This window comes from Zosterops lateralis, assembly GCF_965231275.1.
Source record: "Zosterops lateralis genome assembly, chromosome: 25".
Taxonomy (NCBI): Eukaryota; Metazoa; Chordata; class Aves; order Passeriformes; family Zosteropidae; genus Zosterops; species Zosterops lateralis.
The window spans coordinates 7,161,318-7,179,934 of NC_139785.1; the positions used below are offsets into that span (position 1 = coordinate 7,161,318).

Sequence of the window (18,617 nt, forward strand, 5' to 3'; positions counted from 1 at the left end):
TTCTGATGTTTCCCACAATTGCCTTCAGCATATGAAAACTGGAAGCAGATCCCCCAGGCCACACTCAAGCATCACTCTGCAAAAGGAAGGCTGCAGAACATGCAAACCAGCATAAAGCTTGGGATAAAGCAATGTCCTTAGCTAAGCTCTTTAGTACTTCAGAGAACTCACCCATTCCACATTGCAAAGGGATGAACAAACCAACAGCACATTTTTCTCTGGGAATTTCCCAGCCATAACTGGAAGCAGCTGCTTCTTTTAGTGCCGGGGAGAAACTCTTCAATCCCTTAAATAAGCAGCCTGACAGATCGGGAGGGGCAACACACACAGGATGGAATAGAGTTCATCCAGTTGTGCATGTCCTTGTTGAACATTATTTTAGTATTAGTATTTTAGTATTAGTATTTAGCTATTATTCTATTAATACATATCCATAACATGACAGCAAGACAAACGTCGTTTGGGAAAAACTGTTCCATAAACCATTCCCCACTGGAACTCGCATTTACAAGATGTTTCAGGTGAAACTGGGCTCTGCCTTTTGGTGCAATTCTGTAATCCAGTTTGCTTTCCAAGACCAAAGAAGTTTTTGACTCCATAAACACATAAATCTCTGGCCAGTTAATGTCAGTTAAATTCCTCACCCTGCCGTCCCGTCGCTGATTTATGGTCCTGAAACACTGGAATTGAAGCCTCTAAATCCTCCTTTTCTCCGATGGAAGCGTCTGCCCAAGTATCCTGGCTTTTATTTACTACTGGCCTCATCAGCTTGTGACACAGGGTTTGATGTGTGAGCATTACCCACCTAGAGACCAGGGCTCCAGGTGCTAAAAAAGGGTGATATTTGTTTTTCCTGCAAGTATACCTCATCCCAAAGGAGGGACACAAGGTTAGAGACTTTAGTAAAATAAAGAATATTTTACATCTACCCCTGAAACACAAGCAGTACATTGCAGTTCTGCTTTATAAAGACCAAAACATGAAAACCACATCCCTGCCCTTTGCCTTTTATTGCCAGGATCTGTTAAACCTCCTAACAACATAACTTATTTCACATGCTCCCTATGGAATGCTATTCTGGAAAACCTCCTGGCATCCTGCTGGGGTCTTCAGGATTGAAGGGTGATTGGAGCTTTTCTCTTGTGAAGAGAAACTGGTAATTATAATTCACAGAAATTAGTTCCTGAGAGCTTCCCTCAATAGCACATAAGTATCTGCAAAATATCATATTTAACTAAATTCTGCATTTTCAGAGGAGTCAAACATGACCACAGCCCCATCCATCTGATCAGATTACCCAGAATGAGCCTTTATTCCAGCAAAACCAGAGTGGATGGGAGCTTGAGAAGCATGGCCCTCACCTGTGAGGAGAATCCACACTGCCATGCTTTCCATCAGGCTTCCTCTGCAGCAACACGAGTAGCTCTCGGCATAAAACCATGGAAGATTTCGCTGTTTTAAGACTGAAACTCCAGCCCATAGAATTTATAAGCTGCTGAAGAAAGCTCCAATGGAGACTTGGATTGACTTGGTGGCCAGAGAACAGATTAGTGGCTGGTGTGGGCAGAACTTGCCCTAAGTGTCAAGGCAATCCCTTTGTAGGATTCTCTGCAGGTCAGACAGATTTTCTGCTCCTGAAAGTTACATGTATTCCACAACCAATTGCTGCTACACAGACAAAAAAAAAAAAAAAAAAAAAAAAAAAAAGCTGGGCACCACTTGGGAACATTACTTGTGCTGTTTGTTTTTAATTAAGCAAAGGCCCTCAAAAGCAATACTGGTTATTAAATCAGAGTCCACGTGAACCACAACCTGCAGGACTTCAGGACAGGCTGTTCAATAATGTCCTTATTCAGATAAATCACACTGCCCACCTTAAATTAAAGGAAAAGAAGAACCTTTTCTGGACCTTTTTTATAAATTGCATTTCCTACTCTATCCGAGCAACTCTGCCCATCTCCCTACGTCAGTGCAATACCCACTCATACGGGGGATATAAACTGAACGCTTTCAAGACCACTGAGGAATTCTAACAGTTCTTTGACAAAAAAAATGAGCCCTGTTACCTTACCAGCCTTCCTGTGAACACAACCCTCCATGGCTGCTGCTTTTGATGTGTGAGGATTCGAATGTTTTGCCCTTTCTGGGCTGAAAATTTGGTGTGAATGTTTGTGCAGGGAGTAAACCACTTCAACTGCATACCCCATATTACCGTTGCCTCCAGCTGATGTCCATGGGCCTTTTTCCTTCCGAAAGAAGAGGACAGCCCTTGGCAAAATGAAAACTGAGAAGAGCTGCAGTCACAAACTGAAGCTGCTGGAAGGAAAACAACAGGGCTGGTAAAGCTCCGCCCTCCTGGATCACATGCCATGCGGCCACAAGATTGCTATTGAATCTCACCTGGGAATTAATGGTAAATCTGTATTCAGGAAACCAACGCTTCAACTAAAAAGTAAGGGAAGTCGTCAGAAGGACTTTACACACTGGACAGAATTCTTCAAATTCCCCTGGTTTTGGATTTATAACTTGTAAACGCAAGCAGAGCTCTCAATTCATGCTTCAATGGTGTTTCATGCTTTGTTTTCCTTAGCTCCTCTTCCTGCTTTTATTCAGCAGATAGGTGGCTTGAACCCAGGAAGGCTAATGAATGCCTGACACAGCAGGCAGTAAATCTACAGACTAGCAGCTCATCCTAGCTTTATTGCTTTATTTTTTTTTAAATTGCTGATAATTACAATAATGCACATGGGCAGGGGTCCAAGACAGGAAGAATTACTGTCTGCAGGCAGATCTGGTGTGAGCTGATAATACCAGCCTGTATTTGCTTTTGAATTTAAATAGCAGAAATCTCACTAAAGTAGTCTTTGGCTTGCTTTAACTTGCTGGAAGGGGTGGAGTTCTCATCAGCTTGTCCTTTATTGACTTTTGTGGTGGAGAAGTCTGCACCAGCAGAGAACTGGGAGCCAAGGCAGGAGCTGCAGTGGTATCTGGCGAGCAGTTTATATTTAGATCTCTGTGTTTATGGCCGACATGAAACCTCCAACACTCGGAAGTTCAGTGACAATACTCCATGTACTTCCATACAGCCAACAGCAACTGTAGAATTACAAAGACCTGCTGCAGCCTGAAGCATTCCTTACTGCTTTGCACATTCCACTGCCTTTCTACAAAGAAAAAGGGAGATTTCCAAGTAACTGTTACTCATGGGCAGCCGTTTTGCCCTTGAAATTTGTATTTAGGACTATCAGATTATTTCCCCCTCCCCCTCTAGTTTATCATAAGGCTGTACAAGTGTCAACGGGCACGTAATCTGCATGTGAGACATTTGCACTGGGAACTGCTCATTTCAACAGGGAGTGCCACACCGCAGGCAGTGCTGGTGCTCAGCTAGGCTGGGGGAGAGGTGATCAAACCCAGGAAAGCCACGACTCAGCGCTGCCTCAGCTTCCTGAAGTTGCTTGTGTAATATGGTTGCCTTTGGCATCCTCTTTTCTATCCCTAGAGAGACAAAGTTTGTAACAACTCCACTGGAACATTCCCTGAACAAATGTTACTGTACCTTTGAACTGTGTCCTTTGAAAAAGATTAATTTCAGGGCCTCCAGCTTTCAAAAGTACAGCTTGGGTGTAATGGCTGGGACTGGAACAGTTTAACACAAAGTCACCTTAAAAATAAAGGCAAGAGAAAAGGAAAGCACAAACACTGATAATCCTCACACAGCACACAGGTAGGTCCAAATAGGTTCAATCAGGTTGCATTCCACATATCACAAGGATGTCAGGGACAATTTCTAAGCTGTGGCAGACAGACACACTCATGGCCACTTCCTTCCCCTGGCAGCAGAACACTGCCATGGCACTATTTTGAGTTCCCTTTTTATGGCACCACAGTAAGTCCTATCCCAGCACAAGAGAGCCAGGCCTATTTATCACTGGGCTAAACTGAGGCACAAAGTCAAGTGACTTGCCTAAGGTCACCCAGCAGCAGGCTCAGCTCGGTTTAATGCTCATCTCCTCGCTCCAATCTGTGTCATCACTCTGTCTTGCATGGCCCAACTAATTAGCGCTTTCCCAAATTAATTATTTGGGCATCTGAGGCACAGAGACCCAAGATGTCCTGTTAGCCAGTCAGCAAGTGAAAACTTGAGTGCAAGTTAAGATTTTCACATTCATTAATATTGTACAAAAAAAAATGGCCATAGGGCAATTTTGCCTTCCTGGACTACCAGAAGGGAGATTGAAACCAAAGCCTAAAGACAGCAGTTATGGCTTAATAGTGTTTGAAAAGTTTAACTTTCAGGTCTTTCATTTCTGAGCTGATTGTTAACATGAACCATCACTGCTGATACCACAAAGGCATCACTGAGAGCAGCACATGTGGCTGAGTACTGAAAGATGCTGCTTTGTAAGTAACTTCTCCATGGTTTGACAGGAGAGCTCATGCCATCTTTGAGGCACTTTAGCTACACAAGAGTTAGGGAATATAATCACAGTAGTTACCAGGATACAGATTCCATAATACACAGGAAAGTATATTCAGAAAATCTTTCATTACTTCAAAGCAATTTATTCAAGGCAGAAGTAACTCCCAGACTAAAACTCAGCACAAGTCACACCCAGACGAGTTCAACACTAACCTCCCTAGTGGCCAAAAGTGGCAGAAAGGGGACAGAATAATTTGTTAGCATCAGGCAGACAGAAAAATAAACCCCTCACTACTGATTCAAAGTGATTTAGCATTCCAGGAGGGAACAAACCAAAATTCCTTTCTCAAAACAGCACGAACATTTGATTTACAGATCTTGTGAAGCTCCCTGGGAGCTGCACACAAGAGCCACTGCAGGAACCTGTGGTTCCTCACTCCATTCACTGATCACCAACTCCAAATAAAAGGGCTGCACAGATTGTGTTTTTATCTAAAACACAGTGATCCAAAAAGCAAGCAGGAAACTGAAGGGTGTATTTTAGCAAAGAATTTGAAGTGGCGAGGAAAAATTCTTGGGGGAAAAAAGGCAAGATAAAAGAAGGATAACAAGCAGGAATGAGGTTTGCGATGCAGAGTTTGGTCAAGTATCCATCACTTAAAGATGTTTTTCAGCATCACAGATTGATTATTTATGTGCACAGACTGCACGTGTTCTCAAACATGATAAAATACTTACTGGGGATTTTCAAGTCCTGCAATTAGGCTGCACAGCAACTTCTCAACAGCACACAGAAATGATTCAACAGGTCCTGCTCTGGACACGCTGGAGCTCTGCGGGTCATGCCTATTGCTTTCCACCTCTAAATTCACAATCTTCTATTAAAAAAAACCCCAAACTAAACCAAATTAATTGGTAATTCTGTCCTCCAAACAATTCAGATGAAACTTCAAGTCTGCAGAAGAAACCATGAGGATTTTTAAATCTTGGCTTTCCAAAACATGCTAATGACCACCTTTTGAAGACTGGAAACCACCTGTTACTGAGAACATGTAGCACATCTGGCTCTTAGTAAATCTATTTAAAAATAATGGAAAGTGGGATTTTAAACCAAAATCATCTTCCCATATCCCTCCTCGTGTTATTTATTCAGAGTTGTTATGGAGCATCTTTCAGGCAGCAGATTACATGACTGCTCACATACAAAACAAAATCTTCTAAGAACCTTTAATGTCTAGGTGAGCAGAAATCAGTGCTTTAAAGAGATTCACTAAGTTTTTTCAGCTCCAACAACATTTTTTTCCTTAAAGAAAACTTCAATGTGAACACTGTGCCAAGAAAGATTAGTTTACAGTTAGCTGCTCATTAGGGTAAGTTCCTACTACGAACAACAAAAATAAAAAGTGGGAGAGAATTAACTTAGCATAACCATCTCAAATTGTCACCAAAACACTCTTCCATTTTCCTAATTGCAGCTATTTCTGATCCTAGCAATGAAAGTGGTGAAAGGCTGCCAGCTGCCTTCCATCACTGCCAGCAAACTGAAGGTGAAGGAGCAAGCCCCCAAGCAAGGGCAGGATGAAGAATGCCAAGCACTGCCCTGGTTAAGTGTGGAAGGGGATGGAGTGCAGGAAAAGGCCCAGAGCGACACCTGGACTGAGCAGTCTGACACATGAGAAGTCAAATGACAAAAACCTTTTGAAGTATCCCCAAAATTTGCCAGCAGCAGGGTCACAGAAAGTAAAAGGACCTCAGCAATGGCTTAATGTATTTCCATTTTTTCTACTCTTTAAAAGCAATCCTTAGTAATTTAGCAACATTTAATTTCTGAAGCATGAATTCATCAGCTGGGGTTTAACAGTCACAGCACCACTCCACAGCAAGGTTTGCACACAAGCTCTTATGGACGTATTAACCAGTTCCTTCACAGGAAACAGCAGATGTCTACTTAGAACAGTTGCCTAATGCTATTAGAAAATTAAGTGGTAATTTATAGAACAGATTCAAGCTGGCTGGGCTCAGATGCCCATTACTGATTTTGCTGATCCAGAAAATAAAACTAGCTCCCCAGAAGAAAGCCTAGAACCTCCAATATTTCAGGGCTATCACTGCAGAATATTTCCAGCTTGTGCTGAATTTTATAGCTCCTCTTCACTCTATTGAGCTGTATCAGATTTTGTAGCAGTGCACGGAAATAAAACAAAATAGGAGAGGTGATTTTTATGTTTGATATAATGAAATTTTAATTTGGTAATAGTCTCTCCCAGGTTTCAGTGTGAAGAATGAACCCTGTGTACATTGATAATTATAGCCTTGATGTTTCTTTATGCACTTTCTAAAAAATTTCAAGGTAGGGGTGAGAACACAGTTCTTTTCTGTCTTCTTAGCTGAAATACAACTGACTATAAGATTAGTGGAAGAAATTACATGCTGCAGCTGCACCCACCTGATGGTCGGGTCCTTGATGAGTTTTAAGTAATTTCATACTTCACTAAGGGCTTGGAAGCACAAAGCCGTCAGGTGCTGAAAGCTTCATTCCAAAGGTAGAAGCAAAAATTGCCTGTTCTGCAACGGCAAGGGAAATCGCTCTCCAAAAAAGAGCAGGTGGAACAGTTTTAGACAACCTTGTTACCCCTTAAGGAGGCACTATCCACTGAGAACTTCCATCACTTCAACTGATATTCCTCTTAAAGGTCTCTGAATGTACTAGTGTTTTTTAATTTATTTTTTAAACCCTTTGCTGGGGCTGTCCATCATAGCAGCTTGTGTGGTTTTTTTTGGTTCTTTTTTTTTTTTTTTTGGTATAAAGACCAGCTGGAAGAACTGTAAAGAAAACTGCCAAGATAAGTTATTTTGAACACAAGCATTCCAAACAATTCTTTGTTTTCCTGCTTAGAAAAGGCTATCAGGCAGGGAAAGTAGTGATTATTGACTCTTACTTAGAGAGGCGTTTCTTTCACCTGCTCAGATGCTCTTGGGAGACACGCTTGAATGAAAAAGAAATAAATGGTCAGCCATCCAAACAAATTTTGCTTTCCTTGACCCCACAGGCAGACAAGGACAGCATGGAAATGCTGACTTAACATGCAAATCCAATCACTGGGACAGTGGTTGGAGGGTAGATTGATCTGCCCATTGATGCAATTGGCCACTCACCATTTTCCTAGCCATGGGCTGAGTCATTTCAATATTGCTTTCTCAAAGTCAAAGGACAAAAATGTTGCATAAAGTTCTAACCCTAGGGAGTAGTGGTTTTTTGTTTCACTGGTTGACTTCAGACATGGCCCACTAAGGTGTTTTTTTAATTCAGAAACCCAGCTATGCACACATCTCAGCTGCAAATATTAACTCTGCCAGAATCTGGCAAAATCCCTGATGTAGATCAGCCCCCACAGAATCTATTCAGATGTCTGAAATCGTAAGAGAGCAGCACGCCAGAAAGCTATGCTAAAATTACAGCCTGATGATGCAACAGCATGAGACAGCCAGAAGTATACCTCATTCTAACATTCTTACTTTGGACATCTTACCAAAAAAAACATTGAGAACCCAAATGAGTTCCTCACCAGACCATGCTTTAATTGTCTTGAAGGCTGCCTCTCCCTGCGCAACTCCCAGCCAGCCTCGACAGCAGTGGGACCAGTCCTGCATGAATTCGTGTCATAAGGCTGGGAACATCCTGAGAATACTACACTGAGAACTTTCGTATCTCATTGTATCTCATCCTCCACTGGTTTGGTAAGCAACACAAAATGGATTTGTGGGTGTCAAAGCTGTGTGGCAATTCCACAGCCTGGATGACAAAGGCAAACGGAGCAACTGTTCAGTCACAGTCACACCACTGCATTGGAGGCTGTCTGTATTTTCATACTTACACCTGTCAGTTAAAGGGAGGTGCATGTTAACCCAGAGAGGTGGGAATAAATAAGAACAGTTTTGGGATGTTCCCAAAGTTAATTCATTGCAGGAAGCATTTTAACAAATAGTGCCAAGCACACCATTTTAAGTGGTACACAGGAGTCAAGGTGGGACAGATGGCACCAAATGTCCACTCAAACACAGCAAAGGAAAATTAAAGCAAGAAAGTGTGTCTGCAGAGAGCACTAGGCCAAGTGTTTCCATATGCAAACTAAGCCCTGGTTTCATCTTTCTGTGATACTGAGCATTTCAGATCTGGCTCAAGTTAAAGATGGTACCATCCTGATGCATTCCAGCAGATTGTATCCCTCCAGCATGTTCAGTGTGTCTCTATCCTTATTTTGTACTTTACAGGACACGTGGTGTATTCGGCAGCTTAATGACTGTTTTAATCCTCTTCATCAGTGAAAAGCATCATCCTGGACATGCTGTAGATAGAGACTGAGATGGATGCTGCTCAGAGATCTGTCTGAAGAGCCACTCCCAAGCGCAGCAGTCATTCCAAGGAAAATACCACAAAACAAAAAGAAATCTTTGCTTTGCTTGATCTGGTGTATCTAAAGCTTGCTCTTATAAACAGTAAAAATCAGCCCTCTCTTATGGCCTGAGCTTAGAGCAGGTCAGCAGCATCCTCTTAAGAAAAAGACAAAGGACTCTTAGTGGCAATGCATCTCCAAGTCAACACAAGGCAAAGAGCTGCTGAAAGTTTAGCACATTAAACCCATCTCAGCTAATACTGCTGCCAGCTGTGGCTAAATATTTGTTATGCTGCCAGTTGTAAGATCAAAAGAAATGTAAGAATCACAGCCTAATAAATAAAATAACACAAAATTACAAGTAAAGCTATCAGCCACTTAGATAATGAGGAATAATGATTCAAATTTTTGCAAAAATCTTTCAAAACAGCACCATATAGCTCGAAAAGTCAAATTGAAACCAAGGACAGCAAAGCAAATGAAGATAAGTCATCTTTGCTTTTGCCTGGAGCAAAAGGCCATTTAGGGTCTTGGAAAGCAGTGCTCCTTATGTCTCTGCTACAGCACACATGAAGCTTGCAGCTCAAAATTTTCTTGGGTGTCTCCATAATATTCTTCCTTGAAGCACCCAGTCCAGCAGTTTGTACGCACACCAGGAGAAGTATGACAGTGGCCATTTCAGAAAAGCACCACCCCTGAAATCCATCAGCATCTATTACAAGAGGACTACAATGCTGCATTCTACTCAGAGCCCTGCAGTGAAAGAGGGAATTAACATTCTGTAGATGCTCTGTGGAAAGCCTCTCATATAGCTATACTTTGAAAAGTATTCTCCTCATCATGCTAATTCCCATGTGAAGCAAACTGCAAATCCATCCAAACCCAGGAATTTCAGCCTCAACTTCAAAATGCCTTTTGTCTGTACTGTGGATTTTACATTTAAGCAAATTTGAAAGAAGATTTTCTGCCATTTAAAAGCCCTACTATGTGAGGAATCCAGCTCTTCTAGTTCCTCTTCCTGGCAGCCAGGATGCAAAGGGAAGGACCTGTTGTGCAGGGAGAGATCAGCTGGTTCATGTTTATTTCTTTCTCTCTTAACCTGAGAAACAAAGATACACTCTGCAGCACAATACAAGGATTTAAAATTTAGGATTAATTAAAAACACTATGCATAAAACACAGCACAATGATTCAAACACAGGTAATAGATTTCAGCCCCTGTGATTAGTGCAAGTTCTTATTCACAAATTCAAATGTGCATACCATGAAAAAAAGACAAAAAGTGCATAAAAGCACATAGGCAGGAGTGGAATGGAACACATGACAAACTATGATCCAGCCCACAAAGCCAGCTGTGGACAAGGCAGAGACACAGCAGTGCAAACCTTTCCACCGCCAGCCTTTGCTCTGGCAGGTCTTTCATCTCTGCGTCAGCTATTGGGAAATTGCTTCCGAGAAAGCGGCTGTGCCATAAACAGGACATCCACATAGTGCCTGGCTTTGTTGCAGGGCAAATACTGATGCAATTTGAACAAGATAGCATTTATCAGGGGTGGCAGAGGCAGGAACATGCTTTTTCCCCCCCTTGTTTCCCCAATGAGTGTCACTTGCAGTGACACAATGCTCTGTCTCAAGCCCAAACTTCACACACCTACAGGAGCACCACAACTTCATTCTGTGACCCCCTCAAGAATTCCCTCAGCCTCATCTGGGATCTGGCTCTTGCCCAGGTAAGGCACAGCACGATGTCCATCCATACCCAAAGGGTGAGCTTTAATACATCAATACACTGCAAATGCAAAATCTCAGGTTTTTGGCTGATTACCAAAGGAAAACCTCCTCCACTGCCTGACATTTCCAGCATTGAGGTTCTACTTAAAGCCTCTGGAAATGAAGTGGTTATTGAAACCCTGCAACTCAAACTACTTAGAGGCACTTAAATCTTATCCAAAGTCCAAATGGGAGCTGCGAACATCCTGCTCCATTCAAGAGTAATAACCGGTTTCCACAATAACACGCACCCTGAACAATTTCTCAGTCTCTTTTTCCTGGCAGGCAGCACATTTCAGTCCATGCACAAGAAACTACCGTACCCTACATTTCAGAATTCATCTTTGACCGAGGCTGCTAAAGCAGGCTCCATGCTCTGCTGGGATCCTGACACTGTTTAATCCTCCTTCAGGGTTTCTAAATGTATTTGTGATCTTGCAGCGTAAAACAAAACTCCTATCAAATTCAGTTTCTTTAGTGAGGGCTTTGATAAATTATGCAGGGAAAGACTCACGTTCAAATGCCAATACATCCTCTGGGAACACCAACCACAGGTCTGAAACAACATTTTGCATGTAATCTTTTGAGAAGAATACTTATGAGATTAAAACAAATCTGCCCGTCTCAATTTCAGGTCACAATTACTGGTTAGACGACCAGTGTAAGAAGTCAACCAATGCTTGGTATTAGTGAATTCTCCTAATTCACGCTGATTTCTCTAGGATCATTTTTCAAGTTACTAGGCCTGATATGAATGACAAAAGATTAAACACTGATTTAAAAAACCCAACTAAACTCAGACCTGGCAATGTGCCATGTCAAAACCAAAATCATATAAAGAATTTGGTGATTAAAAGCTTTATGCTAGAGGGTACCATACATCTAAGCAGAGACCAATTTCTGTTGTGAATATCCAATCCAAATCTGCTTGGAATCTAACGGGACTACATAATATTGATTGTAACAGATGGTATGGGTAAGATTTTTCTTTTTGTTGCTGTCATTTCACACTATACAATGACATCATAACTAGAGAGATTCATCAACACAAAATCCAAAAGAAAAGGAATGAAGCTTTTGGCAGGGAACTGGAGCTAAAAATAACATAAGAGCCTTTAAAGAAAAGCCCAAAGATTAAAAATGCAAATGTTTGGCTTTTGATTTAAGCATCTCAGTACTGAAATTAGCATAAGGCGACTCCTGGAAAATACCAAGTAGTTTGCTAAACCTCTGTTTCATCTCAGCAACATCAACATCAGATGAAGATTTTTGAGTTCATCTCACTGGCTCCATTTAGAGGTTTGTGGTGATGGGTTAAAGAACCCAAGCACAACATCTTCATGAGAAAATGCAAGCCCTGCTATAGTAGAGCGTTAATGGAATAATAAAATTCTCACTAACACAAGAATTGAAAGAAACCAACCCCCTGACCCACACCTCAGAACATCTCAGGCATTTGAAAATATAACATAACCAAAAAACGTTTATTGCAGGAAAAGAGACCTAAATGAGAACAGGAACTTTCAAGGTTAAACACTGCTTTTATTTAAACATGAAGTCATCCAAAAGGAGATGATGATTAGCTACTCTTAAATGGAAACCTCACAGAGTATCAACCTGCTGTTAAGAGTCAAGTGAAGCACGGCCCCAGGCAGCCTGGTGTGTTTGTGTCTGCCTGTCCCTGTCCTTGACCTGGATCAAAATACACTTTGCACTGCTGTAATTTTGTTAGAGAGAAGCTTACTGTATGAAATTACCTAAATGCATCCCTGTCACAGAGCCAGAGCCCGGGATCTGTGTGCTGAGGCATGTTTATCATCTGCCGCACCTTGGCACGGTACCACAGGTCGGTGACGCTGCCAACAGCTGAACACACCAATGACTCAGTGCCTCACACTGAAGCTTCTCCAGCACAACTGGGAACCAAGGCACAGCTCCCACCTTCTGTGGGTTTTGTTGGGTGTTTTCAGGCTGCATCTAAGTTATGCTGGCAATTTTAATGCCCTTCATACTTGGTAGCTTGAAAAACTTGAGCTCAAAGTCATCATTTGATAATGATTTTCCGTTAGTCTCAAAGCACACTGAAGCCATCCAAGCCAAAACATTATTGACTTGTCTCCTTCATAAGCTTTTCTGAAGCTCACACACTACATGGAATAACAACTTCCCACCCTGCTTTATCAACCGAAGGCCTTGTCTAGTCACAGCATTTTACCCCACAGCTCACCTGTGCAGGAAATCCTGGCATTAGAAGTAACCGGTGAGACTTCTGAAGGTCCAGAGGAGGAATCCTCCAAGAAAGCACTAGCAAAGAAGATTATACTAAACTCTGTATGCAGCCACTGATCTGCAGGTTGAGAACTAAGAATTCCCTCAAACCACTGCTAACAGATGTTATTGCACAGCCCAACACAGCCATTGTGAGAAACAAATCTAAGGAAAAAAATCAGCTCAGGTGAAGCCACTATCCTTGCAGTAAACACACCAACATCAGGATAGCCCAGCTGTACCAGTCCTCACAAACTACTGGGCCAGCCTTGCCACGAGAGATTTCTATGTCAGATGAATACATAAGTATATACATGAACCAGGTCTGCCTATAGTAGAGAACAAAAGGCTTTCTGGACCATGCCTCACCCAGCAGTGAGTCTCCCCCAGGTAACAGAATGCCACCATGTGATTTTACTTCCATTGTCACCAGCTAACATGGAAACTGAAATAAATCACCAAATCCCACAGACAGCAGCAGCGTTAGACTGTACACACTAGTTAAGAGTGACTAGGAGGCTACTGAAGATACAAACCAAAATAAAGGTCTGAAATACATTCATTTGTACAAGAGCATTATCACAGCAGGCAAACACGACAACCAGGAGTTAGAACTCAATTTAGTACATCTACAGGTTGATCCTTCGAGAATAAGGAGTACATCCTTTTCCCCAATGGCTGCATACAAAACATCCCTGTAATACCTCCAAATGAAGAGCTGGTAAGAAGCTTAGCCACATGTGCTCTTGATCAGGTGGACACCTGATTACATAAAGCCAAGCAGGCTGGGTTTGGGTACTAGAGAGATTAGTTTAACATCATTTGCAGAACATTGGTGTTTTGATCATTCATCTCAGATTGGAACTTCTATAATTGTACATAAACGTAAAATTTTGCATTTTAAACATCAATCCTTCAGAGCAAGCATTAGAACTTACAGACATTTAAAAGCGAGGCTAAAAGGTGGATTTTACTTTTGTGTTCTTTGGTATGCGGGTTTTCCATGTTCTCACATAAGGGTAGTATAGCTTAGAGAACACTCCATCACAAATATATATTAACTCCAACTGAGAAGGCAGATGGACGTGAAAGTAGTAAATCTAGTGCTGAACAAGTTAAAAAAAAAATAAAGTGTCATCCACAAGCTAAATCTCCATGTTAAATGTGTGTGTGTGCAGGTATATATATCTCCCTGCTTACAGTTGCAGGAATTCATAAATTAGAAGAGGTCAAATCTAATGTTAAGAAATTACTCTCAAAGAAAACCCCAGCCAAATTATGTCTCCCAAAATGCACTTTTCCCTGTGCACTGCCCCTCAGGAGTGAGAGTGCTGCTCCTACAGCCCCAACCCTGAATTACCATTAGCCCTATATAAGTAACAGTATTAACCAGCTAAAGTTACTTTTATCCTATTGTATCTGAGGAGGAGCCATTAGCCCTCCGAAACCAGGAAAAAAAAAAGTAATTTTGGTTAATTCACAATAAAGAGAACCTGACAATTTACTCTACTCACATCTTCCTTCTTACTGCTTTATAACTCCCACTAGTAAGCACACATATCTACATATGGAAAAACTATAAGTTTGCACAATCTTGTCAATGCATTTCTCCCCACTAAGACTTACTGGCACCTATAAGAAAAAGCTGAAAAGGAAAACACCCAAAAGCAAATTATAAAATTAATACAGTTAATGCATAGTCACAGAGCCCTAAGTACTCCATTTAAGATACCCAGCAAGTAAAACCTGTGGTTAGAGATGCCATTTCACTGTGAAAAATTCACTGCAAGTAGGGAAAGCAGAACATGTGCATAATAGGTACAGCTACAATTTTGGAAAAGAAAGGGGCAATCTTGCAAGTTCAAGTACAGTTCTGAATTAGGAGCTTCACCAGAAGAGTTTTTAGGCCATTGTGAGTATTCAAAGCCTTCCAATTAAGAGCAAGCATGGTCTTAAATTAACACCATGTTTCAGAGGTGCTGACTGCCTGAACTTAAAAACAATGACAGCAAGTTTTACTGCACAGAAGCACAAGAGTAAGAGTCTGAGGGATTGCATCAATTTTGAAAGCTCAAGGAGTTAAGGGGCAGAGTGTGAAATGTCCAAGTGTAGAGAGGAAAAGGCTTTGCTTTCTAACAAGAAATAGTTGGGGATGGTGTATTTCTCTTCTGTTTTCAGCTGAGGAACAAGGCTTTGGTTGCGTAGAAGCAGATGCTCACAAAGTGACTTACGCTTCCAAGATTGAGCCCATACGTCTCCAAAAGACACACACGGAGGGAAAGGCAATGGCACAAGTTTTACAAGGCACATCTAGAGAGAAGCACAACTGGTGCAGAGCACAGGGAACTGCACCAATCCTTCCCTGCACTGCCAAGTGCTGGAGGAGCAGCAGCGTGTAATTATAATACAGCTAAAGCCACCTACAGAACAGCTTCTGAATAAATTGCAGGTGATGCAACAACCACATTAACAAAAAAGTCATTCAATCCCTAGTAGAGCTATTAAAGCCTAAATAACATTTAATAGAGGTGATAATTATTTTGCAGGTGAAACAAGGAGAGCTGAAGGCATCCTCCAAAAAGGAGAGCTTTCCTTCATGTGCCATCCTACAATGCAGCAGAAAACCCAGAGCCTCTCTGCAGTATCAGATTTGCTTTATTTCCATATCTTTGCTTCAGAGAAGCTTTTATTGAAGCTTATAAGAGGCACTGCATATAATCACCTTCATAGGAAGCTGTATTTCGTAACACTGGGAAGCAAAGTTTTGGGAACTGAGAGCAAACTCAAGGCCACAGGCTCAAGACTGGAATTTTCCTGAGCTGTTTCTGCTCATGACTCGAACACCGAAGTGGAAATTTCCCTAGGTGGAGTTCTTTGTTCGATGCAGCAGGCAATTAGAAGTCCCCAAGGTCTGCAGAAATGGCACAAGGCTGATATTTTTGTCAGGAAGAATTTAAGCAATACAAGACAAAAATAATAACATGAAATTCTGCAGTAAAACACAGCCCTTTTTTTTTTTCCCCCAAATCCTGGTGATTTCAAGCAGGCAGGTAACAGATGTAAGCATCCAAGAGAGCTTTGGAAAAATACCAAACCTTATTAAAAAAAAGCAGCAGCAAGTCTGCATTGCCTTAGATTTGATTACACAAAAAGGTCAAATAATAAAAAAAAAAACTTTGCACCTTCAAAGACCTTGAGGGCACAGCAGAAGTAGTTTATCATTGGAATACAAATCAAATTAGCATGGATTTATTTTCTTTTCCCAGTTGGCATCAGTGTCCTGTTTGAGGTTCTTGGGGACTTCACAAGCAAAACAAGCGAAAGTCAGACACATACTGCTATGGAAAGAAACACATTAATTGCTGGGATCCATAATTTTTCTAAATTCTTCTATTCATATTCATTTGGAAGAGAGACTGCCAGAGGTTGTCAGCCATCTCCACACTATGATCTGAAAGGGAGACCAACTGCCACCAGCACCAACCCCTGGGAACGCCCTAGTCAAGAGTTCAGATACAACAATTTAAGAGAAAAAAAAAAATAAACTGCCACTCCCCTTGCTCTGTGCAGGACAGAAAGAAAAACAGATTGTAGTTGATAAGAAGATTACTGGGCATTCCAGGGACAGGGAATGGGAGCTAAGATAATCAAGAGACAGAAAATCTACCTAATGGGACCCTGCCAATCCAGCTGAATTAATAATTGCAAACATTGTTACATGTTTTCCATAACTTTCAAATGGCATCTTGATTATTGAAAAAATCAATTGCGTGCCTATTTTTCATTACATTATCTGATAAAATCCAGTGATGACCACATTATAAGACCCAGAACAGAACCACTGACTTCCTAAGCTCTGCATCAAGAGCTGTTCTGGAGCAAATCTGGCAGCAATAAAGACTTGAGAGCTGCAGCCCCCCCCCACACCGACAAGACAATGGGAGAGGGTGCAGCAAAAATAAAGATTAAAATGCCACAGTTGACATTTTATGCCAGCAGACAAAGGCTATCATGCCTTTAGAGGATGCAAATTGAATTACTGGGACGTTTTCATTTTAATCCTTCTCAAAAAGGTCAGTGACCCCTCTCTGGGGCTGCTGGCTCCTCCTGGAGTGTCAAGGTGTGACACAGCTGCTCTCCCTCTATGCCAATCCTGAGACAGGCAAAACCCGGGATCTGTTTCATCACACGGACACCAGGCTTCGGAATAAAATGACAGCTAGATTTGTTTTCCAAGCTGATTTTTCATGGCACATGTCCCTGAGCAGCAGATTCCAGAAGGGATGTGCATAGCAGCCAAATTTGTCTCGGATGTAAGAGAGGAAGTGACCTACAGCTGGAGGAGTTGCCAAACAGGTGCAAGAGACTGGATGTAGCATCAGCAGGACAGGCCCCTGCCACCGAGGAAAATGCCAAGGAACCTGATCTGGGCACCAGCTCCATGCCCTCAGAGCAGCTCCATCAGCCTTTCTGCAAGGCAACCTCTGCCAGAGTTGTTCCGCAAATAGTTATCAACCATGTTCCATTGATTTACAGAAATTTAACAAAAAGATTGGTACAAAGTACGTGGAATACTATTCCTCAATAGCAACCCAACAAGCAGAAATCACAGACTAGACCAATCCCATACAACACATATTAAAATTATCCAAGAATCATGTTTACCGCCAGTTAGGAATTACCACCAGCTTAGAGCTTTGTATTTTTTTTGCATCACACTGAGGCAGATGTTGTGCTTAACCAAGCTTGCTAAAATTTACTGTAAACTCTCAAAATCAAGCCATCCACAAGCAGCCACACGCCTGCTCTTTATCCAGCCCTAAATAACCCAGAACCTCCACAAGACGGATGCAGCTGTTTTGCATTTCCAAACAACATTCAGGCGTAGATTATTAAACTCTGTTTACGTGCCAGTTCTGAAGCTCAGCACATACTTTGCTCCTTCCCTCTAGTAAGACAGGTTATAGTGTCAAGTTTTTAAACCCATAAGATTTTTTTCCTACTCATCCTGTTCTTTGGGGAGCTAGATTACACCAAGCTTTTGGATTTAGGATAAAACCGGAATTTCCTCTGTCCAGTTATTCTCATATATGCAAATACAATAGGTATTTTGTACATACAAAAGCAATATACAGTCACATATTGTGCGTGTGTATGAACAGGCACACACATGCGCAGACACCTATGGGCATCTAAGCCATTTCTATATTAAACAGCCTTTACACTTGGCTGAAGCATCTTCGCCGAAAGCCGAGGTATCAGATTTTTTTAGGATCCATCAGCAACCGTGTGGATTCGTTTAGCCGGGGTTTTTCTCTGGGGAACAGCCCTCTAATGGCCCTCTGCCTCCCCAGCCTCTGGCCCGTCTGAGCCGGCGGCTCCGGCCCCCGCGCCAAGAACGCCGAGGTCACGTCCCCAAAAACAGCCCCGAGCATCCCGGCGAGACGAGCCCCCGCCCAGACGACCAGCCTGAGGGACACGGCTTTCTCGAAAACACGAACCCACCGGAAGGTCTGGGAGAGGCTGGACAATCTCCAGGTGGCTCCGCACCAGCCAAGACACACCGAATGCGCTCACCTCCCGCCCGCGCACCGAATACCCCCGGGAATCCCCGCCCGCTGGCCCCCACGGCCCCCACACACCTCGATGTACCCGGCGAGGGCAGCCGCGGGCCCGAGGAGCGCCAGGAGCAGCAGCACCGCAGAGTCCATGGCCACCGCCATCACCCGCCGCCGCCCGAGCGCAACTGCGGCCGCAGCGCC

The 18,617-nt window shown here is 42.4% G+C and overlaps 1 protein-coding gene across 2 annotated transcripts in view; it reads right to left on the reverse strand.

Annotated features, from left to right (window-relative positions):
- The window catches only part of APLP2 (amyloid beta precursor like protein 2), a 42,294-nt gene extending 23,692 nt beyond the window's left edge, over positions 1–18,602 (reverse strand). For both annotated transcript variants that reach the window (XM_083878048.1, XM_083878047.1), the window contains exon 1: positions 18,498–18,602. In XM_083878048.1, coding sequence (XP_083734174.1) covers positions 18,498–18,578 — 81 coding nt within the window. In that variant the 5' untranslated portion in view covers positions 18,579–18,602. The remainder of the gene's footprint in view (positions 1–18,497) is intronic.
- Positions 18,603–18,617: the final 15 nt, after the last annotated feature.